The sequence below is a fragment of the Rhinopithecus bieti genome, unplaced genomic scaffold (assembly GCF_001698545.2).
Source record: "Rhinopithecus bieti isolate Rb0 unplaced genomic scaffold, ASM169854v2 scaffold_1618, whole genome shotgun sequence".
Lineage (NCBI taxonomy): Eukaryota > Metazoa > Chordata > Mammalia > Primates > Cercopithecidae > Rhinopithecus > Rhinopithecus bieti.
Window position 1 is genome coordinate 8,178,307 of NW_016803937.1, and position 27,411 is coordinate 8,205,717.

General features: G+C 33.9%; 1 protein-coding gene across 3 annotated transcripts in view; it reads right to left on the reverse strand.

Annotated features, from left to right (window-relative positions):
* Positions 1-1,224: 1,224 nt before the first annotated feature.
* SPOPL (speckle type BTB/POZ protein like) overlaps positions 1,225-27,411 on the reverse strand; it is a 69,549-nt gene continuing 43,362 nt past the window's right edge. Inside the window, exons 2-12 of one of the 3 annotated variants that reach the window (XM_017861121.1) lie at positions 24,118-24,255; positions 23,808-23,929; positions 23,383-23,534; positions 21,756-21,883; positions 19,909-20,005; positions 15,252-15,429; positions 15,115-15,170; positions 13,511-13,633; positions 9,787-9,929; positions 9,644-9,697; positions 4,995-5,508 (exon numbers count right to left, since the gene is read on the reverse strand). In XM_017861121.1, coding sequence (XP_017716610.1) covers positions 5,364-5,508; positions 9,644-9,697; positions 9,787-9,929; positions 13,511-13,633; positions 15,115-15,170; positions 15,252-15,429; positions 19,909-20,005; positions 21,756-21,883; positions 23,383-23,412 — 954 coding nt within the window. In that variant the 5' untranslated portion in view covers positions 23,413-23,534; positions 23,808-23,929; positions 24,118-24,255 and the 3' untranslated portion in view covers positions 4,995-5,363. Of the gene's footprint in view, positions 5,509-9,643; positions 9,698-9,786; positions 9,930-13,510; positions 13,634-15,114; positions 15,171-15,251; positions 15,430-19,908; positions 20,006-21,755; positions 21,884-23,382; positions 23,535-23,807; positions 23,930-24,117; positions 24,256-27,411 lie in introns of all 3 variants that reach the window. The other 2 variants (XM_017861111.1, XM_017861132.1) reach the window with 2 other exon arrangements.

The following is a 27,411-nucleotide window of genomic DNA, read 5'->3' on the forward strand; positions in this document are numbered from 1 at the left end:
TTTCATCTTTGCCTGTTACAATGACTATCACAATTATTTGACGACTTTAAAAAACAGTCTAAAAACCTCTGCTTATGGCAATGTATCTATTTTAGAGCAGAATAGCAGAGTTCTCGGTGCACTGTTTTTTTTTTTTTTTTTGGCTGTAATTATTATTTACCAATCCCACCTTTTTTTCTTTTCTTGTTATCGATTAAGGCTTGGTTTGAATCTGAGCAAATGGGTAGGATACCATTGAAATTGTTCAGGTGTTATGTCACAGGCTGGCGAAAGACTACACCTGCACCCTTTACAAAAGGAACAAGGGGGTGGGGGCAGAGCCAGGGAGAGATGGAAAGGAAGCACAAGAGGACAACAGGAATGACAAACCTTCTGCTTGCCACTGTACACTGCAGAGGCATGCAGACCTCTCTGGTATTCCCCAACACCCCCCCAAAAGCAAAAACATATTATGTGAAAGATTTCTACCAATGTGTCTTCTATTTAAAAACAGTGATCAAAGCAAATGCCACTCTTCGTCTTTTCTTAGGAACAAATGATTCTGAGGTGGTAGACGGAGACATCACATCCCAATGTTCTCAAACTATTAAGGGGACTGGCTGCGGCAGAGTAGGAAGCAAAAGGTTACACAAAGTTCATTAGTAACATTTATAATATTATTAACCACTTATCCTACTTTACTATGCTTGCATATATGATGTTCTAAATTTTTCAACCCGCTTTTATTCTATTAGAGAAAATTCAGTGCACGTATGTGTGGCTGAGGTACATGGAAGGTTTTTCACTGTGCCTTTCTACTACCACATTGGTCATAATTTTAAAGCACGAATTGTGTTACTGTTATTAAACTGATTCAGGAATATCCTGCCCCAATTTGCTTTTTGATAGCATCACATGATTAAACTGTCTGGGATAACTGAAATTAATACGGGATAGGAATGACAGGGAAAAGGTGATCTCTAAGTGTTACATTAATCGTACGTAACATTAGAATAAGTCATCCAGTATTGATGGTTCATACATATTAAAATAAATGCATATTAATATTTCACAGTTAAGAATGTCTTCAATTGGTTCCAAAAAATAAGAGCTTACTTATATAGAAAAGGCAATTACTATGCATATCAAATACATATCAAATACATGGCTCTTTCACAAAGCATCATACCAATCTAAAAAAGAGTATGCATTTTTCAAATAAACACAAGATAAGCCAATTAATTCTGAATAAGTAGTAACAACTTTATTTTAACTTATGTTGAAATGCAAAAAATATTTTCAGCAACAAGATACAAGTATTATGTATCTTATCATTAACAACAGCTAATTAAAACGAGCCTGAAAAGTTCAATATAAGTTTTATACACTTGAATCTTGAAAATCAATTTCCCCAAGAACTAATCTTTAAATAATTTTGCGGAATTTCATTTTCAAAATGAGACTCACGTAAGTTACATCTTCATTTTTTAAAACTCAATGCAAAATTTACTGGGTTACAGTATACAATGATAAACTCTGACAACAGAAAGATTTAAATATAATAATTTCTTTTCAAACATAAAGTTTACATACTGCCAACAGAAGACACTGTGTGATTTCATTCCTAGTAAGGAGTTAGTCTTGCATATGGTAGGCACTCAATATTTGTTCAACTGGACCTAAAATTTACATCATTCCATGAACACTTAAATAAAGTAGAGCTCATTAACTTGTATAAAAAAGGTTTGTAAAATATACTTATGTGTGCGGAAAGTGCTGTCTTTATAATCTGAGAACACTAAAACAAACCCACTCACCCACCCACCTTCTTTTGTAAGAATACATTGAATATTTTTATTTTATCCATCAAAGAGCATGCATGTCCAAGTCAGAATAATTCACCTCTTCAAGTATGCTTGGCTCTAAGCCAAGTATATTTAAGTATGTTGAGTTGGATTTTCACAATCCCTGTTCTATTTTAGTAACACTGAATCATATCTATGACCCACATTTTATAAGGAATTCTGATTAAGATTTTAAACTTATGCACAAAATTTAAACGGGTAAATTATTAATTCTAATTTTGGTCATCTAAGCTCTTATTTAGATCCAGTTTTAAAAAAACCAATAATGTTCATGACAACTTTTTGAGATCTTTGTTAATATTTTAAAACAATTTTATTATAACTCATGTCCTAAAAAGGCACTGTTTTCACATTTCATCATGCAGTAAATTGATCACATTTTTGAAAATTATCATTTGCTCTGTTAATCAATTGTCCTCCAAAGTAAAGCACATTTAAATGAAATATTTCTGCTAACCTGAACTTTCAACATTTAACTGATTTCTATTTCCAGAAATTCACTCTTTTTAACATACCACACACAAGCCCCAAGCAAATAAAGGTATTTACACACACACAGACACACGCATATACACACACACACACACACACACACACACACACACACGATCACATATTTCATGCAAGGTTCTCCAATTACCATTTCAAGACAATGACACATGACTATTCAAGGAGGTAACATTGGCAAGCCATATTATGGCACCTTCATTATTTGTGCTCCAAATATCAACACACATTAAAATTAAAAAATGAAAAGGCACAAATATAGTATTTCTAAGTGTTGGTCTAAACAACAGTTACTCAATGATTATTTTTATAGTATGTAACATTTTAAACCATTCACTACTTTCTCAGAAAAAGCCCTGCTTAAGGTGACAAAGGGAAACAGGAACAGGCTAATAGTTCAAAAGGCTGGACAGAATATCTATGCCCACTTTGAAAGTAATGTATGTAGTTTAAAATGAGGGGGAGGAGGCTATTAGAGCACTCATGTCAGAATACATTAAGTGTTTTTATCATTGCCTCAAGAACCCACAATACCAAAAATATACATAATAAATAAAAAAATAAATCAACTACCATATGATTCTGTTAGTATAATGGTAGGCATTATATTATCTGAAAAGTGGACATTTCTACAAACATGGATATTCTTACAGCACAGTGTTTGACATTTTTGGTACAAAATGTGCTACCAAACTAAAAAAAAAATCTTTATAATAAAATCCTTAAGATTTGCAATAAACTCTTGAGTAAGTAGAAGAAGCTGAAATGTTCATTATATGGTATTTTTACTGAAGTCACTGTGGTTAGAAATATAGATTCTAGCGGTGAATTAATTCACAATGTGCCGGTGTGGTATGCATTGGATATAAATGGATACATCAGTACTTTTCTGATACATGACAACATAATTCTATAGCCTGAGGGAATTTTTGTTTTCTTATAAGACCCTCGCAAAATCTTAAATTGGAAATGTATACATATGTATGTGTGTACGTGTATTTTTAAAATTGTAATATTGCAAACTTAAGAGGCTCAATCTTATGACGGATTTAAGGAAATGAATTTCTACCTCCCATAATACCTTTACACAGGATGAAGGGTGAAGTCCATCACCAGGTAAGAATCTTTCTTCTATCCCAAGAGATTCTTCCAATTTCAAATTTAAGTTACCATGACAAAGAATGAAACTACATAGAAAGTAATGAAGACAGGTGAAAATACGATCTTTTTAAACTCCAGGTTGTTGTGGATAACAAAAGGTTATTTGAGTTTTTTCAATGTAAATATGAATCCAGATGAATCTGGATACATTAAAATTGCTTCAGTTAACACCTAACAAAGAGATAGCAAAAATAAGGTCTATTTGAAAACACCTCAAGCTTCATTTTTTCTTTTGTCCTGAATTCAAACATTAAAGAAACAAATTATACAGATTTTTATCTGAAGAATAGTTATGTTTGCAAACATAGGTATATGCATTTTTTTCCAGTGACACACTTTTTCCCTTGTGGTCAAACATAAATCTTGCCCTTAAGAAGCACATTGTCACCACCACAGTAAGTCAGATATGGTGCCCCGATACTGACTACTTCTGCTTCTCCAGGACAATGCACCAGAACAAACCTCCCTTAAGAACACAACTATCAAACACTGAACGTGTATATGCATTTAAAGCTAAAATTCATTTATAATAAAGAACTGGCCCATGAAAAGCAGTTTATAAATAGTTTATCCTGTTCACATTATGCAGAATTTCAGTATCATCCACAATGTTAGTACAGTAACTGAAACACAATGAAGAAAACGGGGAGTCGGGGAGGTTCCTAGCGTGACCTGACATGGTCTAAGGGTTTTCTCCTTTTGTATGCATCTCCCACAGGCAAGTATCAGTTCACTATGTGAAGGAGAGTTGACTATCCAGGATTCATTTACTGTTCGGGTGTCTTTTCCAAAGTGTGAGAAAATAGGAGTCAATTCAATAATGTCTGTAATCCAAACCAATTTAACTACAATCAAGGATACCTTTCTTATCTATTATCACAAACATCCCAGTTGTCTCCATCTAAAAATTTCTTTCAAAAGTTAAGACACAATTAATTATACCTTATTAATTCCCTCAAAAGCAAAAAAATATATGTACCATTCAGCATACAAAAGTTACACAGTAAAAGTGCATATATATCTTTCTTAATTGGCCCTCATTAAATTTACATTTGGTCATCTTACTTTTAACATGTACAGAATTCTTCATATAAATGTAGGTCAGTATAAATTAAAAAAAAATTACTTCCACACAATACATGCTTTCTTCATGAAATCTTAACCTCAATCAGTTCTTAATCATTGTAAACTTAGAATAAACCCATAGTTTGTTGGACAGTTAACATACAAGACAAACATCACAAATGTCACTAAAAATCTGGGCCAACTCATTGCATATTTGCCCCCTGAAATGAAAAATAAATTAGAACTGAAGCAGTGTATTGCCATAACTTACCTTGAAGGTAAGAGGGTTCTCCCATACTTATAGAACTTAGACTGGAGACATTACTGGTTATCTCCAATACAAGTGCTTTTAAAGAGAACTTAGTTTTAAACTTTGAGATAGCATAGGACAAACCCTATAAAATTCATTTTCTTTTGAAAATAATGGAAGATCCTTTTGAAACTTAATATCTTCAGTTATCAATATTACTGCATTATGGAGCTAGTGCAATCCTGCATAGCCTTGGTCAAAATGACAAGGCACAATAAAAAAAAATTAAAGTATTATATGAACAAGAGAAGTCATTGAAGATAATTTAAGGCCTTGAAGTGAATTAATCAGTCTAATTTAAAGCTGAAGAATAAACCATAAATTATCCACCTGAAATGCAAGCAATATGCTTTTTCAGCTTCTGTTCTGTGGACAAAATAACAGAAACAACTCTTGCTTATGGTTTGTGTATTAGAATCCTTCTGGACCTGGAGGAGTAAAAGTCAGTTGCATTTTTCAACTGTTCATGGAAGATTTCAGGACTGTTTTAGCCGTTTTCGTGGAATGCCAAACTGTGGACACTGTGCAGACGCTAGTGCTCGAAAGGCTTCTGCTACTAAATGAGGGTGAGACTGAATCATGGACTTCCACCCCGATGTTTCCATTATGTCGGTTGCTTGGCTGAAAAATAGAATTAAAAAGATGTTTACTAAAGAATACTTTTCAAAATGTACTGTTGCACTGTCAATTTTTTAAAAACTTGCAAATTTCAAAATATTTGGCCACTTTTTACCTAGGTATTCGAATCATTTGCTTTTATTAAAATACCATCTTTATCTTACTGGTATTTTCTGTGGCAACTGAAACTATTAAATTTTTCTGGAAGTTCTACTCCCTTAAAGTATGCGACATGGGTCTTCACAGTTCAACTCTCATTGTTACCATTTCTGTACCAACTCTTTCAAGAGCCCCTTTCTCTTCTTTTATATGCCTCTTTTTTTTTTTTTGAGACGGAGTCTCGCTCTGTCGCCCAGGCTGGAGTGCAGTGGCCGGATCTCAGCTCACTGCAAGCTCTGCCTCCCGGGTTTATGCCATTCTCCTGCCTCAGCCTCCCGAGTAGCTGGGACTACAGGTGCCCGCCACCTCGCCCGACTAGTTTTTGTATTTTTTAGTAGAGACGGGGTTTCACCATGTTATCCAGGATTTATATGCCTCTTATAAGGCAGATTTTCACTTGAGTTACAAATATTGAACTCTACTCTTCTCCCTTAACATGCATTATTCATTCTATCTCATCCACTATTCACAATTTTAACTATGAAATTCAATGATGTTAACTACTGATTTGCTAAATCCTAGGGCTCCACACAAAGTTCATTCCCAACCACTTGGTTTTCTCACTTGGATGTGCCTCAAGACCCATAAATTCAGGATTGTCAGATGAGAGCTCATCATCCCTCTCCCCAACCCCAAATTCTTCCTCCTACCTTTCCAGTCAGCTAAAGTTTCCACCATCATCCAGTGATGCAAGCTAGAAATCTGGGAGTCATCATAGACTCTCCTCTCCAATCATCAAAACTTTATTTTAAGGTCTGAAAGGCTTCAGAGATGTCCTGAATCCCAGTTTAAGGCCCACATCATCTCACGTTTGGATTATGACAACAGACTCCTAAGTGGTCTTCTAGTCTCCTGCTCCTCTCAAACCGAGCTTCCATAATGTTACCTTGGTAACACAAATATGACTATAGGAGGCCCTCTTCATTGTTCCCCACTGCCCATATCCAAGTTCTTTAGAAAGAGAAATACAGCATTATATTATGTTTGGTTTCTTACTCTACCCACACTTCCAACTCCCTCTTCCATGATCTGGCATTTTATACTCTGGTATTGAACTACTTTTGTACCCTATGTACACTATGCTCTCACCAAACAATAACAGTAAATAAATGCTCCAGCAACAAATCTAGTTACCCTTCCTTGCCTCATTTCTCTCCTTTATGCCATCTACCATCCAAGTAATATCTAAATATTAGATTCTCCCTTCAAAATATTTCTTACTTTCTTTCCTCTCTAGCCCCACTGTCACCAATCAAGTCTAATTTCCACCGCTCATCTCTTGCCTGAACTACTCCAATAACTTTCCAACTAGCCTTCCTGTATTCAACCTTGTTTCTCAACTACTATCGCCACTGTAACCTCCCCACAATTTGTTCTCCACCCTGCATGCAGAGATTGTTAAAAACGCAAAACTAATCATGTCCCACTCTGGGTGAAAACCCTTTACTGGTCACCTACTACTCTGAATATCTAAAAATTCTAATGTTATTTTACATGACCTTTCAGGAACTGACCTCTGCCTACTTTCTCCTGCTTCTTATTACCTACCTCCCCGCCACAACACACACACACACACACATATATACACACACGTACACAGAGTATACTGCTCTTTCTCATTGTTAAAACTTTGCACATCTCATGCCCTTTTTCTGGGGTGTACTTTTCTTCCTCTCTTCCCTCTTGTTTACCATGGTAACCTCTACAATATTTCTGGTATTTAGTTTCATAACAATTTTTTGAGAAGGCTTTCTCTGATTCCTAGGTTAGGTTAAGTCTCTGCTATATGCTCCTATGGGTATGCTACATATTCCCTATCATCACACTTCATTGCAATTACCTGTTTAATTAATCTGCTGCTAGACCAAACTCCATGAAGGCAGGGAAAATTTATATCATGCTCACCACTGTATTCTCTATACTGTGCACCATAACTTGGGAATTTACTGGATAATAAAAGATAAGTATCTGTCAAATGAATGATCAACTACTACTTTACGCTTCTATACTTTGGTTCATGCTGTCCCTTCTGTCTGCAATGCTTGCTACTTCCTTCTTAGTTCTGCTAACTCCTATTTGTCTTTTAACACTCAGCAATCTCCAGGAAGCCATTTCTAAATTTCCAGGGTTAGTCAAGTGCTTGTACATATTCTTCTATTGTATTACTTACCATATTATAATGAAATTATATATTTATATATCTATCTATATTAGATAACTTTCTCAAGACCAAGAATTTCTCTTGAAATTATTTTTATATGCATTGTACTTGAAACATAGAAGATGCTAATGTTTGCTGAACTAAATAGTAGCTGATATCAACAAAACAATTTTTTAAGTTGGCAAACATCAAATTATTAGGTTGGTGCAAAAGTAATTGTGGGTTTTGCCATTAAAAGTAATGCCAAAATCTGCAATTACTTTTGCATCAGCCTAATATCAGTGTGTCATTGTGTTCAAAATTTCAATTAGTTGTTTAGAATCACATAGATACGTATTATACCTTTTTCATTTGTTAATCAATATCTATTGATGAATATGAATACAGCTTCTCCAAGGGGGTACAAAACAAGCTATTTTTTTGACACTGAAAAAGTTATAAAATGTAAAGTATTTCCTTAAGAGTAAAACTAGAGCTTGAAAATGGCTAAGTGCAAAGGAGCCTAAACTGACATTTGATGCTAATATATTTTAAACGCAAAACAATTTTTCTCTAGGATCAAATACCATGATGATATCATACTAGCATACACTGATCAACATATTATACAAGACAACCAATAATTTTAAAGTTGTTATTATTTTTTACTTTCAGAAAACAGAATCTACAAACTAATAGGATGAACTCAGTTAAACAACTTCACATATATCAAAACAGATTAAAGCAATGGAAAATAATTAAGTCAATAAACTAATTCATTTCATTCTTTAAAATATTTGGCTGGGTGCGGTGGCTCACGCCTGTAATCCCAGCACTTTGGGAGGCCAAGACGGGCAGATCATGAGGTCAGGAGATCGAGACCATCCTGGCTAACATGGTGAAACTCTGCCTCTATTAAAAATACAAAAAATTAGCTGGGCGTGGTGGTGGGCTCCTGTAGTCCCAGCTACTCGGGAGGCTGAGGCAGGACAATGGCGTGAATCCAGGAGGCAGAGCTTGCAGCGAGCCAAGATTGTGCCACTGCACTCCAGCCTGGGTGACAGTGCGAGACTCTGTCTCAAAAAAAAAAAAAAAAAAAAAAATTTTCCCAGTTTCTTATATCAACTTTTGATAATTTGAGGAAGTGAAATTTAAGGATTTATAGGCAAAACTAATCAAAATCAGACGCAAACACTTCAACCTATTGACTCCCCATTTTGATTTCAAATAATTACAAAGAATATTAAAGTAATGAAAAATAAGAGAAGGGAAAAAAGTAACAGTATGTTCATGTTCACAAGATCCAGTCTTAGAAGATATAGCAACTATCCAACCCCTTATAGGTTCACTAGGGAAAAGGGAATATCAAATTGCTACCATTTTTGGAATATTAGGAAGCTAGTCTAATATAGCATATTACTCAAGGTTCCTGACTAACCTAAGAAGCAGTGAGTCAGCCTTCAAAAAGGCTTTCTCAGCAAATCTGGAGGGTAACATTCCTCATAAGAGTAAATGAATTATTTCCCACACTTTTTGGAATGTTTTTTGAAGGGGCACGGACTGGATCTCTAGCAATACCTGGACTCTGCTATATACCACATGGCATTATGCACTTAAGATATTACAGCATCTATCCGAGGTTGCATTAGAAGCTGACCTACAAGGGAGCATAGCCTCAGGAATCCACTAAGTAGTCTTTGTTTGTTTGTTTTGAATAACTGGCAGTTTGCTTCATATAATATCTGGATTCATACTTATTGTAGATGAACAAAAGGCTATGCAAACACTTAATTTCACTTATGCAGAGCAACTTTAAGTCAGAAACTGATGTCATCTTACTTGCTGTTCCAGTTTTTCCCATCTTTACACCCAAGTTGTCGAAGTACACTGCACCTGCATTGAAGATTTAAACATACTTAAAAAAAAGTCCGGTGAAAAAATATTGAAGGTGTCATGCCCACTGAAATACAAGCATAGCTTACCTATTAATAAAGTCTATGGCTTGTGCTTTCAACTGTTCTGCACTGTGCAAATCTGCAAGGACAAGGGTATCCGCAACATTCTCTACTGAGAGGTTACTACACAAAGCTTCTTCGCACATGACCTTCAGTCGTTCCAGTGCATACTATCCAAAATGAAAACATAACCATTAAACATTTACTCCAACTAAGTTCCTGAATACATGACACATTTGTAACTTGGAAAATAAAGGTAAAGTAGATTATTCTTCACAATTATTTTAAAATTCTTTAAGTTACTGTTTTAACCTAATATGAAGAAAATATAATGAATGCACTTAGAAAAAAGACTAATTTTCTTTAGGAAACTGCAATTTGCATAAGTGTATTTTTTAAAGTAGGATTTATTCTAAAAAGCTACCTTATTACTCAGTATTCTTAATAAATATACTTCTCTACTACTTCAAACACTAATGTGTACCACCAAGTATACTGCATGTTGCCACCACTCAGTAATGAAGAATGAATTCATTATAATGTCAAATAAATCATATTTACAACCACTAAACACTCTTGCAGTTATTAGTGTATGTTATGTAACATGTTGAGCAGCTTTACTACGGTATAACTGACACACAATAAAGTACACATAAGGTTCACACTCTGGTAAGTTTATACAGCCATAAAACCATCATTAACTCTGTAGTAAATATACCAATCGTCCCCCAAAGTTTCCCCCTACCTCTTTGTAATCCTTCCCTCTCGCTCCACCCTAGGTAACACCTCTGATATGATTTCTATCACTATAGATAACTTTGCATTTTCTGGAGTTTTCTATAAATGAAATCATATATTACATATTTGTTTTTGTCTGACTCCATTCAGTATAATTATTTTGAGAATCATGAACGTTATTGCCTATCAATAGCTCAATCCTTTTTATTCCATCATACATAGATATACAACAATACGTTTTACACATTCAACTGCTGATGAATATTTGGGTTGTTACCAGTTTTTGGCTGTTACAAATGAAGCTGTTAGTCATATACAAGTGCCTGTATGGGCATATGCTTTCTTTCCTCTTAGGTAAAAACCTAAAATTGGATTCATTAGATCACAGTGTAAGTTTATGTTTAACTTTCTGAGAAACTGTCAAACACTTTTCCAAAGTGGTTGTACCATTTTACATTTCCATCAGCAGCATATCAGAGCCTTACTTTTTCCATGTCTTTAACATATGAGAATCCTATTCTTCCACATCCTTGACAACACTTAGTATGGTCTTTGTACTTTTAGCCATTATAATAATATGCAGGAATATCTCATGATGGTCTGAATTTACATTTCCCTAACGACCTAATGATGTTGAGTATCATTTATTTTTGAGACAGGGTCTTGCTCTGTTGCCCAGGCTGGAGTGCAGTGGCACAATTAGGGCTCATTACAGCCTCGACCTCCTGGGCTAAAGGAATTCTCCCATCTCAGCCTTCTGAGTAGCTGAGATTACAGGCACATGCCACCACACCAGGCTAATTAAAAAAAAAAAAAATTGTAGAGATAGGGACTTACTATGTTGCATAGGCTGGTTTCAAACCCCTGGGCTCAAGTGATCCTCCAGCCTAGGCCTCCTAAAGTGTTGGGATTACAGGTGTGAGCCACCATGCTTGACTAGAATATCTTTTAAAGTATTTCAGACATTATTTCAGAAAATGTCTGCTCAAATGTTTTGTCTACTTTTAGAAATAACATTGTTTTCTTATAACTGAGTTTTGAGAATTCTTTATATAGCCTGAATACAAAAGTCAAATATATTCTGAATAAAAGTTGTTCATTAGATATCTGCTGTGCAAAATACTTCCTCCCAGTTTGTAGCTAATCTTTTTATTCTGTCTTTTGAAGAAAAGCAGTTGAAATTTTATTGAAGTCTATTTTATAATTTTTTTCTTTTACAGATTTTTTGGTGCCACAGCTAAGAAATCTCTGCCTAACCTAACATCACAAGGACTTTCTCCTATGTTTTCTTTTAGAAGTTTTAGATTTTTAGGTTTATGATGCATTTTGCATTACTTTCTTTTTTTTTTTTTTTTTTTTGAGATGGAATCTAGCTTTTTTTGCCCAGGCTGGAGTGCAGTGGCATGATCTTGGCTCACTGAAACCTCTGTCTCCTGGGTTCAAGCGATTCTCCTGCCTCAGCCTCCCAAGAAACTGGGATTACAGGCACACACCACCACGCCCAACTAATTTTTGTATTTTTAGTAGAGACAAGGTTTCATTCACCATGTCGGCCAGGCTGATCTTGAACTCCTGACCTCTAGTGATCCGTTCACTTTGGCCTTCCAAAATGTTGGGATTACAGGCTTCAGCCACTGTGCCCGGCCCACACTGTCTTAATTTCTAAGGCTTTATAGTAAGTCATGATATCAAGTAGTGTTAATCCTCTACTTTATTCTTTTTTCCCCCAAAGTTATTACACATAAAATCTTAAATCAGCTTGTCAACTTCTGGAAAAGAAAAAAGAAAAAAGACTGCTAGAATCTTGAGAGGAATATGGTGACTCTACTATCAATTTTAAAGACAACTGACATTTTATTGAGACTTTCAGTCCATGGACAAGATTTATGTACTTATTTAAGTCTTCCTGAGTTTCTTTTAGCATATTTTGTAATTCTCTTTTTCAACTTTTATTTTAAAATCAGGGAGATACATGTGCAGATTTGTTACAAAGGTATATTGTGTAATGCCATGGACATAAAGATGGGAACAACAGACACTGAGGACTCTTTGAGGGGGTAGAGAGGGAGGGGGGCAAGGAATGAAAACTTACCTATTATTGGGTACTATGATCATTACCTGGGTGATGGGGTCAATCACACCCTAAACCTCAGCATCACACAGTATACCTTTGTAATTTTCAATGTGCAGGTTTTAAACCTCTTTTTTCAAATGTATATCTATGTATTTAGTACTGACGATGCTGCTATTGTAAATGGTGTTTTTAAGTTTTTATTGAGACAGTCACAGATTCATGTGCAGTTGTCAGAAAAAATAGATTCCATATACACTTGGTCCAGTTTCCCCAATAGTAACATTTTTCAAATGATGTGTATATATACACACATATCATCCATCGACACATACACATGCATAAGTACATATATACATACATACATGCATATGTGAACTTGTACACTGAATGTGCTTTTATAATTGAGAACCATTGGCTTATACATTTTTCTGATGTTTTCTGCAGTTTCTCTACCTTCAAAAAAATCACCATTACAAAAAAATATTACAAAATTGTTAATATTGTTTTTGCTCTTTCCATGCTGTCATAATAAAAAACCATCTCTACATGGAAAGAATCAAATTACATAATATCCAGTATTTTTTCCTTTTTTTAAAAAAGGTCATGCACTACATCTCAAGACTAAAAATATCTGAAAATTACATATGCCACTGTGTGTGTTCTTTTAAATGGAAGTCCATATACACTTAAAACGACTGAGTTTACAGGTTACTCTCCCATGAAAAAAAAAAAAACTTCTTTCTGGTTCAAGATGCTTTTCACATCGTGACTTAAAAAAAAAAATTTCATTTCCAGATTACCCCACTATATGGTATTTCATAAGCTCTCAAGAGCCATCTACAAATAATACAAGTTATTTGGAGTTTTCATTTGATGACAGTTTTCTATATAAATCAAGCTTGAGGGTATATTTTGGTTCCTTAAGACCTAATTACTTACTTTGTCTGCAGCTGCCAACAAGTTGTCAGCCATTTTGTCAAGGTTTGGTGCTCTCCCTGTGTAAATGAATCTCATCATTTCTTTAAAAACTTCAGGGTCTAAATCATTTATTTCCACTCGATTCTGATATTGAAAAACAACACAAAAGAGTTTAAAAAAAATGCACACACAAATGAACCAAAGTGAATCTTTGACAGTAATTTAAAAGCCCTACATCTACACTAAAATAGTGTATAACTCAAATACACATATACAGATATTTCTAAATTCTACTTTAAAATTGAGGTAGGTACATCTTCATTAAGTACTTCGGCAAAGTGAAGTGGACAAGTCCAAGAGGAAAAGCATACACTATCGGAGAGGTGGGAACCATGGGCAGCTGGAGAGACCACATCCGGATATTCAGACCAAGCCAAGCACCACCATGCGGAAAAAGGAGCCCCAAGTTTTCAATTAAAAAAAAAAAAAAAAAAAAAAAAAAAAAAAAAAAAAAAAAAACACAAGTAAACAAACGGAAAACTATAAGCCAAATAAAACACATCTGTGTTAAGTTTCTGATCACTGTTCTAAAGGACACTGCCTATTAACCCTTTCTTTGTTGAATCCCTAGGTCCTAATACAACACCTAAGACTCTATAACAAACAGTTCTATTTCCAGAATTAATCAAAAGTAGGGCAAGGTACCAGAGAGGTAACAACAAAGCCCACTACCTCAGAATTCTCTAATTTGCAAAAATGGCATGTATTATCAAATACTGGCACTTCCTTGCTTACCTGAAAAACAGTCAAGTCCAAAGAGGACTAGTGCTTTTTTACTGCATGTTTTTGTATTTAGTTTTTTTGCTGAGATCAATAAGGCTAAATATCTAACTAAATGAGAGCAAATTTTTCTGACCCCTTGATGTCAACAGTATATGATATTGATGTCTCCCAACTTGAAAGTGATCATAGCATCTCCCCAAACCAAAATCTGGAGAAAGAAAGCAGTTATTTTATTGCAGCATCTAGTTCTGCAGAAAGAATAAAATTGAGCCACATGAATAAACTCTGGAGTTGTCCAGCTGGAGCCCTACGGTCCACAAGTTATGCAAACAGCAAAGAATTAACCTCTGATCTCTAACGTAACTACATTTCACGATGACAAGTGAAAGAGAAATATCTGGGGGAGTCAAGTAGGTAACATCCTGATTTTACAGTTGGTATACAATAATACTGATGTCATCTATGTTATTTTTGTTGCTAGAAAACAGATTCCAAAAATCAATCCATAAAGTCTACAAAGGGAGAATATATACCTTGAACAGAGACTTTTCAAATAGCTATGGACCAGAAGAGTCCTTTGGATAACTGTCCTTTTGGATAACAACTATCCAATTTACCTACCAGACGGGCATAAAAAATAGCTGTTCCCTGGAATATTCACTGCACATCCACATTGAGCTACATCTATTGTTCTATTATAGAACACATTTTTTCTTATTTATAAAAATTTTCCCTGCTTATCACAGTATGACAATGAGAACATTGCACTACTACTTTTAAAACATACAGCCAACTACTTTACCTTTGTATAAATTAAATATTAGCCTTTAAGCCATGTTTACCTTTTTGCTTTCTTCCATTTCATGTTCAAACATGGCGTTAAAAACTGGGGATCGAGCTGTAACAAGATTATGCATCATTATTTTATGCATAAATGTATTTTTTAAATGTACTATATTACCCCGTAAGTAGAAAGTACCTGCAAGCACAGATTTATGAGCTTTAAATTCTTGTCCTCTCACGAAAAAACTGCAGTCTGTAAATTTTGTGTTTTCCCAGAGATTACCTAAATCTTCTGCTAGACGACACTCAGGCACCTTCAAAGTATTTGTATTAGTATGTCCTGATATGTTTACTGAATCTTGGACCACACTCACCTAATAAAAAAGGAACAGCAAGAAAAACACTTTCACAAAGTAATATCAATAATTAAAGTCTATACTTCAATTTTTTTATGTTTAAGATTATTTGGATAATTCAATGTACTCCTAATCAAAATTTATAATATCTAGAAACTGAAATTAAAACACAATTTAAAGGAGAGAAATGAAAAAATTAGAAATAATATAGATCTTTTTCAATTTATTTTATGTAAATAAATGGCTTATCAATTGGTCAGAATGCTTGATTATTAAAGTAATTACAAAAATACTTCTCAATAGAAAAGCCACAATATGATATAAACTCAAACAAGAATACATCTTTGTGAGGTGGAGAAATAAATTTTTTTATTTTCTTACACTTCAAACCTATCTACATTTAAATTTTACTATATGTACATAAACATAGTATTTTGCTTAGAAGTCAAAATGACTTTTTACAGTATAAAAAAGGTGATAAAATTACAGTCTATGATATGCAAGTTGAGAAGTGTTTAAAGTGTTATTCCTAATGTTTCACTTCTAGTAAAACTAATTTAAATACATATTAAACTGATTTAAATGTTAAGGTACAAAAACTTCCACAAAAGCAACTGTAATTATTAAAGTTCATGAAAATCTTTTATGGAAGATCAACAGCAAGAGCAATATAATTTAGTTCAATTTGCAGACCCTTATTTACTTAATAATCAATAAAAGTAGGTAATGATTACAGTATTATTTTTATGGAGATTCCAATATAATATAGATTAAGTTATTTCCCATAAAAGATGACTACATACTGAATAATATCCTAAAACACTACTAAGTCTTGCACACAACTTTTTAAAAAATTTTATTTATTTATTTTTTATTTTTGAGACAAAGTCTGGCTCTGTCGCTCAGGCTGGAGTGCAGTGGTGTGATCTCGGCTCACTGCAACCTCTGCCTCCTGGGTTCAAGTGATTCTCCTGCCTCAGATCTCCCAAGTAGCTGGGATTACAGGTGTGCACCACCATACCAGGCTAATTTTTGTAGTTTTTAGTAGAGAAGGGGTTTCACCATGTTGGTCAGGCTGGTCTTCAACCCCTGACCTTAAGTGATCCACCTGCCTTGACCTCCCAAAGAGTTGGGATTACAGGCATGAGCCACTGCACCTGGCTGCACACCATTTTTTTAAAAAACGAATTCTACTATGCTATTAAGAATTTCACATTACATTTAACACATGTAAAAAATACATTTAAAGAAAACACTACCTTAACTACTAAGTAAATGTTTCAAAGTAAATGACTTTAAAACAAACAAACAAAAAGTGCTACATTGTTCATCTATTGCTGTTTTCAACTGCTAAGTTTTGGGATCATTTGTTACGCAGCAATAGATAGCTGTATTAATTTAACAATATTTCATCAGGCTTTTATTAAGTAAAATATAAATAAGGACACACATATATACAATAAACTATGCAGAAAACAGAATCAGAAATAAATAAATTTGCTAAACTACCAACATGCTAACAAACACAAAGTCTAATAATGTAAAATGCTTGGAGAAGATTAAGTCTCAGAAGTCCCAATACATCCAAACATACAAACATGTATCTCATGTGAATGAACACACACTTCTAAAGAAAATCAGAAAATTTTATTTTCTGAGGATATTTTATTAACCACTTTTGCCCTAAATTTACATATTAACCTTTTGAAATCATGTGTCATAGAAATCATCCAATCTATTCACCTTATTTGATAAAGAGATTTCAAACCGTGCTAAAGACAAGGTAAACAAAGTGTTCCAAACCATATTGTGCTGGCTAGTACGAAAGGAAGACTACACCTAAATCTCCAGATTCCTTTCTTTTCTTTTTTCTTTTTCAGACAGTCTTGCTCTGTTGCCCAGGCTGGAGTGTAGTGGCGCGATCTAGGCTCCCTGCAAGCTCTGCCTCCCGGGTTCACGCCATTCTCCCGCCTCAGCCTCCCAAGTAGCTGGGACTACAGGCGCCCGCCACCATGCCTGGCTAATCTTTTGTATTTTTAGAGACGGGTTTTTAACCGTGTTAGCCATGATGGTCTCAATCTCCCGACCTCGTGATTCACCCGCCTCAGCCTCCCAAAGTGCTGGGATTACAGGCATGAACTACTGCGCCTGGCCCAGATTCCTTTCTTTATGGCTGTTTGTGCAATATTTTTTTGATATTTTTAAAAATTAGCAACATTAACACAATTATGATCAAAAAGCATTTATTACAACAATCTTGTGAGATGTTTCTCTAAGTATGGGAGCCACAAGATATTGTATGAATAAATAAATCTGCCAATAAAGGTTCTCCTATCTTATCAAGTTTTTAATCAAATTATGTCTAAAATTTTAATAACTGTAAAAGAGAAAAGAAGTTTCACTAATCCTTACCCAACTGCCCTATTCTACTACACTTATAACCTAATGGTATAGACACAAAAAATGTTGGTGTTAATATTCAAGGTTTCGTAAGGGATCAGCTCTTTAGACCCTAATAGCATTTATTTGTTCATATCAAGCACTGCTCTTGAAATTTCTAGAGAGAAACACTGGATCTGTTCAATGTCTTGCATGATATATACAGCAGAGTTATAAAATGTGATGATGTATTTAATTTCAGAAATGATTTCTTGAATTCTATTTACTGTCTCTTAACGAATTCAAAATAACATATTTAATTAAAAATTTGGCAAAAAATCAGGTAATAAAAGGATTACAAAATAAAGACAATATTATCAGACACAGATATTGATATTATATTTGTATCCTGTATAAGCAAGAACAATTCAGAAGATTTGTATTATTGACATACCTATCTACATAGTATTATCACAGCAACCACAAATTTTAACTAAGATACATAATTAACACTTCATACTCCAAAGAGTATTCAAGAGACTACTTATAGAGCAGAAATTAATGATCTAATTAAAAATCGACACATGCAATGGATTCTCATTTTCTTGATACCTATATTTAAGAAAATGTTAAAAATTTGGTTTTATCTATTACATACTCAAATGTAGGTAATGAATACTCTTACTGAATGGAACCTAGAATAAAAAATTCAGGAAAAAGGCTGAGATTCTTTTCTGAGGTCAAATTTATGCTTCTTTCACACACACACACACACACACACACACACACACACACAAAGGCAAATGTGCAATCCTCAAAATTGTTACATGTTGCAAAGCAAAGCCTCAAAGTCATTTGACAGTCCTTTGTCAAATTTGCTTTTGGCTCAACTCAAAGAATATAGTTTAGACTGACAAGGAGCATCTGAGGGATCTAATCTGTGACTATCCTGAAAAATGTGCGTCTCTTCCAATGCAGAGCTAACTGTTGGTTCCAGTTTTTGAAATCTGAATTTTCCAACTAATTCTAAAAGCCAGGAATTTCCAATGCTGCATAGTACTACAATTTTGCCATTATAATCAACTAGCCAAACACCCACCACACTGGCTCCAAAGTGAGAAACTTTTAACAGTCGAATTTCACATGAATATCTTCCAGAATAGTGAGTTTTAGACTTTTTGACTTTCATAGACTGGTGTCATTTTTTTAAAAATCTGGTGACAGAAATAGGGTAGTCAACTTTTCATTTTGCCAAGAAAGGGCTTTTTAGAAAATAAATCCCAACTTCCACCCACTATCATATATAATTATTTTAAAACAGAAAGGCTATCTGCTATGATTTGAATGTATTCCACAAAGATCACATGTTGGAAATTTAATACCCAATACAACACTCTTGAGAGGTGAGACCTTTCAGAGGTAACGAGGTCATGAGGACTCTAACCTCATGAATGGATTAATGCGTTTACTGAGACAATGGGTTTATTAAAGCGAGTTTGGCCTGTTCTCACACACATACACCCTTCTACCCTTCATCAACCCCTACTCTTCCCCTCACCTCTTCTCTTGTCTTTCTCACCATGTGATGACTTCCACCATGTTATGATGTGAAAGAAAGGACCTCACCAGATGTAGCCTTAATCTTGGACTTCAAAGCCTCCAGAACCATGAGCCAATAAAAATTCTGTTCTTTTAAAATCATCTAATCTCAGGTATTCTGTTAATGGCAACATGAAATGGACTAAGACACTATCTTAGCAAAAGATAAACAGGATGGGAAAAAAGATGTGTCCTTAAAATGAGCTAGTTAAACCTCATGAAATACTTGTTTATATATATTTTATCTGTACATATATTTTTCCTGTATATCATGAAATGGCATGGGTCTGTAGACTATCAGAGTATTTAAAATCTGTTGGATTTCAAAAGATAAATTAAACTAACCAGTTTTCTAGTTTTCCTACTTATTTCTCAATTCCTGTTTTCTGCATCACTTTGGGAAGAGGGCAGAACTGCTTACACTACCAATCTCTATCTCTGGCTACTTTAACCACTGTAGGGAACTTGCAAGATTAAGTTATGTTTTGTGCAAAAAAGGGTAGCACCCAACTGCCTTACCTGTCTACAGCACCACTTGCAGGGGAGGGGGAGGAGGCAGTTCTTTAGGAAGGGTAGTGCAATGCTTCCTCCTCTTCTGCAAGCAGTGCTGGAGATTCTGTAGAAGGAAGGGCATCCGTGAGCGGGGTGGAAGAAATAATGGAGGGCATGAAGACTGTTAGTTAAAAGTACCTTTTGCCCACCTATGCTAAATACGGTGCCCAGGGTATAATTATCTATATCAGCAAAAAGATGTATATTTCAGGATCCAAAAATGAATCTGGTCGATGCCAAATTTAAAATATATGTCATGCTGGGTTTTGTTTTTGGGGGTCACTAAGCAGGTGGCATATGGATACCAAGCATACAAAAAAAAAAAAAATCTTAAACTTAATTTCAGCCTTATTTCTGAATTTCTTGGTTGTCTAGGTTCCAGCACAGTGTACTTAGGAGAATATCTGTAAATATGATTTCAATTCTAAAAAAAAAAAAAAGGTATTTTCTAAAAGGTTCATTTCTAAAACTATTTTAGCTGGTCATTTTTTTTGTTGTTGTTAAAATTGGATCAAATAGCCTTTAAGATCCTTTCTGTTCTAAATTAACATTTTAAAAACTTACATGTTGAAATTTAGGATAACTGCTAAAATTCTGGAAGACTCTACAGTAAGTATGCTAAAAATTTTATATAGCATAACCTATATTTATTTAGAATACTACTAAGAATATCTGCCGATTAGCAACAAATACTGTTTTCTTCCCAATTACTTAATAAGACTTGTGCTATGTGCTTTGTCAACCAAATAATTGTATTCATAATAAACTCATCATACAGTTAACGGGTCTAAGTAAAAAAATAAGATGCAATTATATAGTCCCTGGCGGCATATTTCAATTATTCTTCTGACATAATGTCATACAATTAGTTTGTAATCTTGTCAAGAAATCTTACACACTTACTGTAAAAAGATTACAGCTAACTTAAAGAAGTTATTATACTCCTAACACACTCATCTGTCCATGATAATCTGTTGAAATATATCTACTGCTGAATACTTGATAAAAATCTTTTCAACTATCTTTCTTATGAAAATTAGCAACTGCCTTAAACATTTTGATAAAACTGTTACTGATGTATATTCTCTATAAACTGTACTGGTTAAAAATATAATCCTTGAATTCAGTCCAAAGGTGAATCTCAAAAATTCATATAGATAAAACTACCTAATGATAACATGACAAAAGCAAATCCAAACATCAAATTAGGACAAATCATAAGTGTACGTTATTGGCAGAGGCAATGCTAGTAACTTTCAAAATATGCCATTCTATGCACATAATCACACCTTATAAGTTTGTCAACAGACACAGGCATATCTTAAAAATTTGAGAATTATTTCTTAGAATGCTATTTGATTAGATTAATCCAACTGCCTGAACAACCAGAAAGTTTCTTAATGTTTTCCAGGTACTTCTGGGTTCAAACTGATAAACTCTCAGTAATAATGTTGAATACAATCAATTTGAAAATTTTTTTAAAAAGTGACAATCTATGTCAGTTATTCAGAATGAAGAAAATATTCAGGAATGTTCACATATTCACATTCACAGTCTTTTCAAGAGAAGAAGGATGCAGTGTTGTAGTATAAGTGTACACATAAATTATAGCTAGAAATATGACATGTTTCCAGACTGGGTCATTACATTGATTTGTAGTCAATAATTTTCTACAGCTTTTTCTAGTCAAGAATTTACAAAGGAAACTTGATGAACTATACCAATTAATTTTTAAAGGGTTATTAATCCAGTTTATACTTTTGCCATATCACTAAATAAACCATGGGGTTCCTTAGAATAAAAGATGTACCCACCTCACAAAATAATGTAAGCTTGTCATCTGGTAAAAGACCATTAGCTTCGTCAAGCAAAAAGTCCCTTCTAATGAATTTTTTAAAACCCCAGTCCTTCCCTTGCACAAATCGATATGCTCTTTGGCTTTCTGGTGGAAAACAGAATAGAGTTTAAATAAAATAAATATCCAAGAGACTTTTTAAACATGGTAACACAGTTAAATGTGTGAAAACAGGACTTGCCAATACATCCATCATAAAAATTGCAGATATTTGTGTTTATAAATCAAATGTCGTAAGAGTTTTAAGTCAGGTAGAAATAGTAACTTCACATGCCTACTCAATTTTAGCCATTGTCAATGAGCTCAATTTCAGACTTCTGGATCTCAAATAGAAAAGTCAGATCAAATGTTATGGAGAAGGAAGAGACCTTTTTAACAATCTAGGCCCTAAAAGACAATGAAATAGGATCAAAATATGTTGGTACAGGCATACTACTCATCATCTAATATCAGAATCTGGTAAGAAACATACATCTTATTTCCTGCTTCTCCCTTTAAAAATGGATGTTCTAAATATCAAGGCATGTTTAAGCTTTCCTGGCATAACCATCCCACTGATTTAAGTTTTATCCAACTATAGAAAATCCATGAATCTGTGAAAAGCTAAATAAAGTCCTTTATCATTCCTAAGTCTCCAGACATAACCTCCTCTCCCCTAAAAAGAATTTTTCATAAAAGTCCAAAAGATGCTTTTCATGTAATTTGTAATAGATTTAATAAATATCTGAAGTAAATATTTCAAATGCCTAAGGTACTCTATAACAACTATATACTAGGCAGTAAACAAGAACCTCTACAGAAAGTATTCATCATCTATTATACAAAGAATAAAATGGAAGTGGAAAATCAGTAATCAATCTATCTGAAATACTCCACTATCTTAGGTAAGACAATGTGAAAATATATATTATGTTAGCAATATATTATTTAAAAATGTATGTGAATGTGAATTTTCTGTAATCAAAAGTTATTTGATTCTGTGATTTATTTCTAGAAAATATTATTCTCCTGCCATACACAATGTACATTTCCTACATCACTCTTCTATTATGAAGCTCAAGGCTACTACTGCATTTCAGCTGGCTATATATGTGAATTTTGGACTGAAATTAATAGGCCCTGAAACTAAGAAAAACAGCTCCTTTCAGTCAGTGTTCAATCCACTGCTCAAAAAATTCTAGTGATGAAATATCAGGGCACTCTATCTCTTTCTCATTGTTCTTCAGATTTTATTACCTGGCAAAAAAGGCAAGAGAGAAATTTTTCCTGAGCACCTATTATATATACCAAGCACTGAACCAGGCACCTTACCCTAACAGCAACTATTTTTCTAAGTGACAACTGGGATGTCATTTTAGGACACGCAGAAGTAATATTATTAATCATTTTTACATGTTTTACGAAGTCTAAGACTCAGTAAAATAATTATAGCTCTCTGCTGGATTTAAATAATGGTCAAATTAAAAGTTTCAGGTTAAGCAGATTTTAGTGGAAAAAAGTCCCAGACTTTTCTAGGTAAAGGTGCAGAAGAAGTCCCAATATGTAGTTATACAGGAATGTCTTCACTCAGTTTGCAAATCACTTACCCATTGCTTTTGTTTCTTCCCTTTTAGCATTCAGAAGGGAAAATTTGAATTTTGCTCGAACTTCACTTTTGGGACAGCTGACTAAAAGCAAATACAAGGACAAGTAGTCTTTACTTTCATCATCTAATCCCTTTGGGTTTACCCTCAGGCACCTAAAATAAAACAATAAGCTCACATGGAGGAATACAATACTTGAAAAGCATGAGACAGAGAGAGAGAATACTGAAATCATATGTTAATGTCACAAACAGCACTCCTGTCAACATCCTCACAGTTCTTTATAATTCCCCACACAATAAGGAACATATTACCAATCTAATATGAAATTATAGTAATACTCATTCAGGAACAATAACAACAAAATCATGAGCAGATGATGATCACATCAAAACAAAAAACAAAATCCAAAGCAAACAAAATCTTACCATTTCATTTTGTCACTTGGGCCAGATGAAAATGTTGAACTTTTTAACACTTCACCCATTTCCTCTCGACAAAAACTGAAGTTATTAATGGTCCACATGTAGGAAAATTTTACTACTTTAACCTAAGAGATTCAGAAAACCACTTTTATAATGATGACACTAATACTTTTAACTTGTTACATGTTCAACATCCTATGATCCAGTCTTCTAACACTTCTAATAACTATGGCAAAGTGTTTCACAATAATATTCTCAACATACTGTAAAATTTATAAGTGACATAAAGTGAGGGATTTTTAAGAGCATGTACCTGTGTGTAACACCAGCTTTCTGCTATGGGACCAGTAGACATATCTCCAGGTAGAGGTGGGGTAGGTTCCCGAGACATTGCCACTTTATTGTAGTCTTTTAGGATTTACGTAGTACCCCACACAGTTGACTACCTTACCTACAAAGGAAAGAAGTCTGATGTACTGATTAAAAAATTTAAATGACAGAATCAAGAGGGAAGACATATTTAAACAGACATGAAACAATTACTATCCCAAACTAGGTTATGAAGGAACATGTGAGAATTTTAAATAAATTTAATGATTTTAAGAAATATAAAATAAGTTTTTGTAACATATAACACTTGAAATCTAAACAAACATAGTATTTATAGATAAGATTATTTTGTAAAGACGTGTTCTCCGAAAAATCACACATTTTAAAATAACGTATAGTTTAAGAGTAAGAGCATATACACAAAACCACAAAATACCTTGGAAACATAATGACATCAGTTAATATCTGGTTTACCTTCCTTCACCCTTTCATTGACATAGTCATGAAAACAAAAAGGTTTGCAAAGTTAGAACTATAAATACTAGTTACCCATCTGTCAGACTACAGAATTTTTCATCAAGCAAAACATAGAATGGAATGTAACAGGCAATGAATGCTCTGTAAGAAGAAATACAGACTTTCTACGAAAGTTTACGTCTATCTCAGACAACAGGTTCTCTGATAAGACTTCATCCCTAACAGAGTGCTTCTTACCGAGATGTACTATGTCATAAAATTTCCTCCCAGTTAGTTGTACTATACTTGTACTATATACAATGGGATGCATAATTACCTCTTCATAACCTAACCAGGATATTAGTGACCAGATGCTGCTGCTTTGTAACTTACTAAAAGAAAGAGGCACAATCAGAATAAGCTACATAAGCAGTGCACTCTTGAGGTGCAAGATGGTTTCAAGATTACATGACAATATATGTACTGAAGTCTGGAGAACCCTATGCTACCACAGATAAAACAGACTTTAAGACAAAAATTGTTATGAGAGACAAAGGATATTATATATTGATAAAAGGGTCAATCCATCAAGAAGGTATGACAAGTACAAGCATATATACACCACATAATAAAGTCCCAAACTATATCAAGCAAAAAACTAACAGAATTAAAGAGAGAATAGACAATTCTACAATAAAAGTTGGAGACAGCAATACCCAACATTCAATAATGCATAGAACCAGGAAGATGGATAAAGAAATAGCAGACTTGAATAGCAGTATAAAATAGCTAGACCTAATGGCCATTTCACCCATCAACAGTAGAACACACATTCTTTTCAAGAGCATGTGGAACATTCTCCAAGACAGACCACTATTGTTTTCTACAGAGTTGGGATTAGAAACAAAAGCAGAAACAGAAGTTGAATATTTATTTTACGCAAATTCATAGTTAATTAAATAAATGTACTGAAAGAGTAATGATTATTAGACTTATCTGTTAGAAAAATCTCTAGTAATACAAGAGAAGGATGTGTCCCGGTCAATACTTTTGCCAGTGACTGTAAACAAACCTGATAAAATAAGCCATCATGACCAATTTCAAAAATAATCAACCAAGAAAAAATATCTGAAATGCATATAGCACATGCAACTAATTTCCTTAATATATAAAGAATTTGTACAAATAAAACAATAAGTGAATAACTCACAGGAAAGAAACTTATAATTAGAAAATAAAAGTCAAAACTAAATTAAAAGCCACTTTTCCCTATCAAATGAGGAACAATCCAAAAGATGAATGAGAGTATAAGGAGAGGTGCTCTCATACTTTTCTTGTGGGAATACAAATAATATAATAATCTCCCTTATTATTTCCTGGTGAGATTTCTGGCAAGAAGGGAATGATGCTAAAATACAAGCTACCAATTTCTAAAAGTATAAAAATGCAGAGGGTGTTATTTGATGTCCATGAAAGCATTTATATGATTTCTGGCAACTTGCATTGATTTCAAAAACATTCACACACACAAAAAAATGATGAGATGAGCAAGCATTTCACAGAAGAATGATTACCAAAAAAAAGAAAAAAAAAAGTTTACCCTCACTTGTAATCAATGAAATAGAAAAAGAACTCATAACATTTTCTACCTATTGCATTGTCCAAGATTATTTTAAACTGTCAAGCCCTACAGCCAGCAAAATTGCAGAGAAGCAGATGTCACTATACTGGGAATAAGGCTTTGCTATAGATCAATTTTATAATTAGTATCAAAAGAAATTTTGTCAGATTCATCCTATAAATACATCCTAGGAAAATGATTACAACTGTGAAAAAGATAATTTTGAGCACAGTATATGTAATATTAACACATGGAAAATGTGCAACCATTAGGAGTGTATTAAATTTTCTTAATGACAGGGAAGTGTTCAGGATATGTTATATATCTAAAAAAAACAAACAGAATGCCTAACAGGACATCGCTTTTATAAATATAAATAGTATATGGAGGTACCGGTGCATAAAGAAAAACAGACTGGCAGGTGGAGGCCCTGAGTTGCACTTTGGCATTTCAGTGATAATGTCAAATACATCTAAATATTAAAGGCTATCTCTGAGTGATGAGCTTTTTTTCTTATTTTTATTTATTTATATTTCATCAATGTGTTATATTTTAATTAATACAGAAATACAAGTAATTATTTTTAAAAGTAGTGGGAAACATGGTTATTTTCAAACTCATACGGACCACAACAAATATGTAATATCTTGTGTCTATGTTATTATTTAACTAATAGATCCTGAGGTAGAAGGTAAAAAGAAAGAAATCAAAGAAAACGTTAACCTGAATCTTTAAGCTTTTATAAAAAGATACTATTATAATTTAACACTAACAAAATACATAAATAAAAAAGTTTTAGAAACCCCAGAGGGTAAAGAGAAAGTTCTTCAATATCTCTAGAAGAGTTATTATCTTCCTGAAGTATAATTCACAACATACCTCATATATAAAAATATACTTCATACACACTTCAAGTGTAATTCATATATAAAAGCAAAATAATCCCAGCACTTTGGGAGGCTAAGGCAAGCGGATCACTTGAGCCCAGGAGTTCAAGACCAGCCTGGCAAACATGATGAAACCCTGTCTCTACTAAAATACAAAATAAGCCAGGCATGGGGCAGGCGCCTATAATCCCAGCTACTCTGGAGGCTTAGGCAGGAGAATTGTTTGAACCTGGAAGGTGGGGTTGCAGTGAGCCAAGATCGCACTACTGCACTCTAGCCTAGGCAACAGAGCGAGACTCCATCTCAAAAAAAA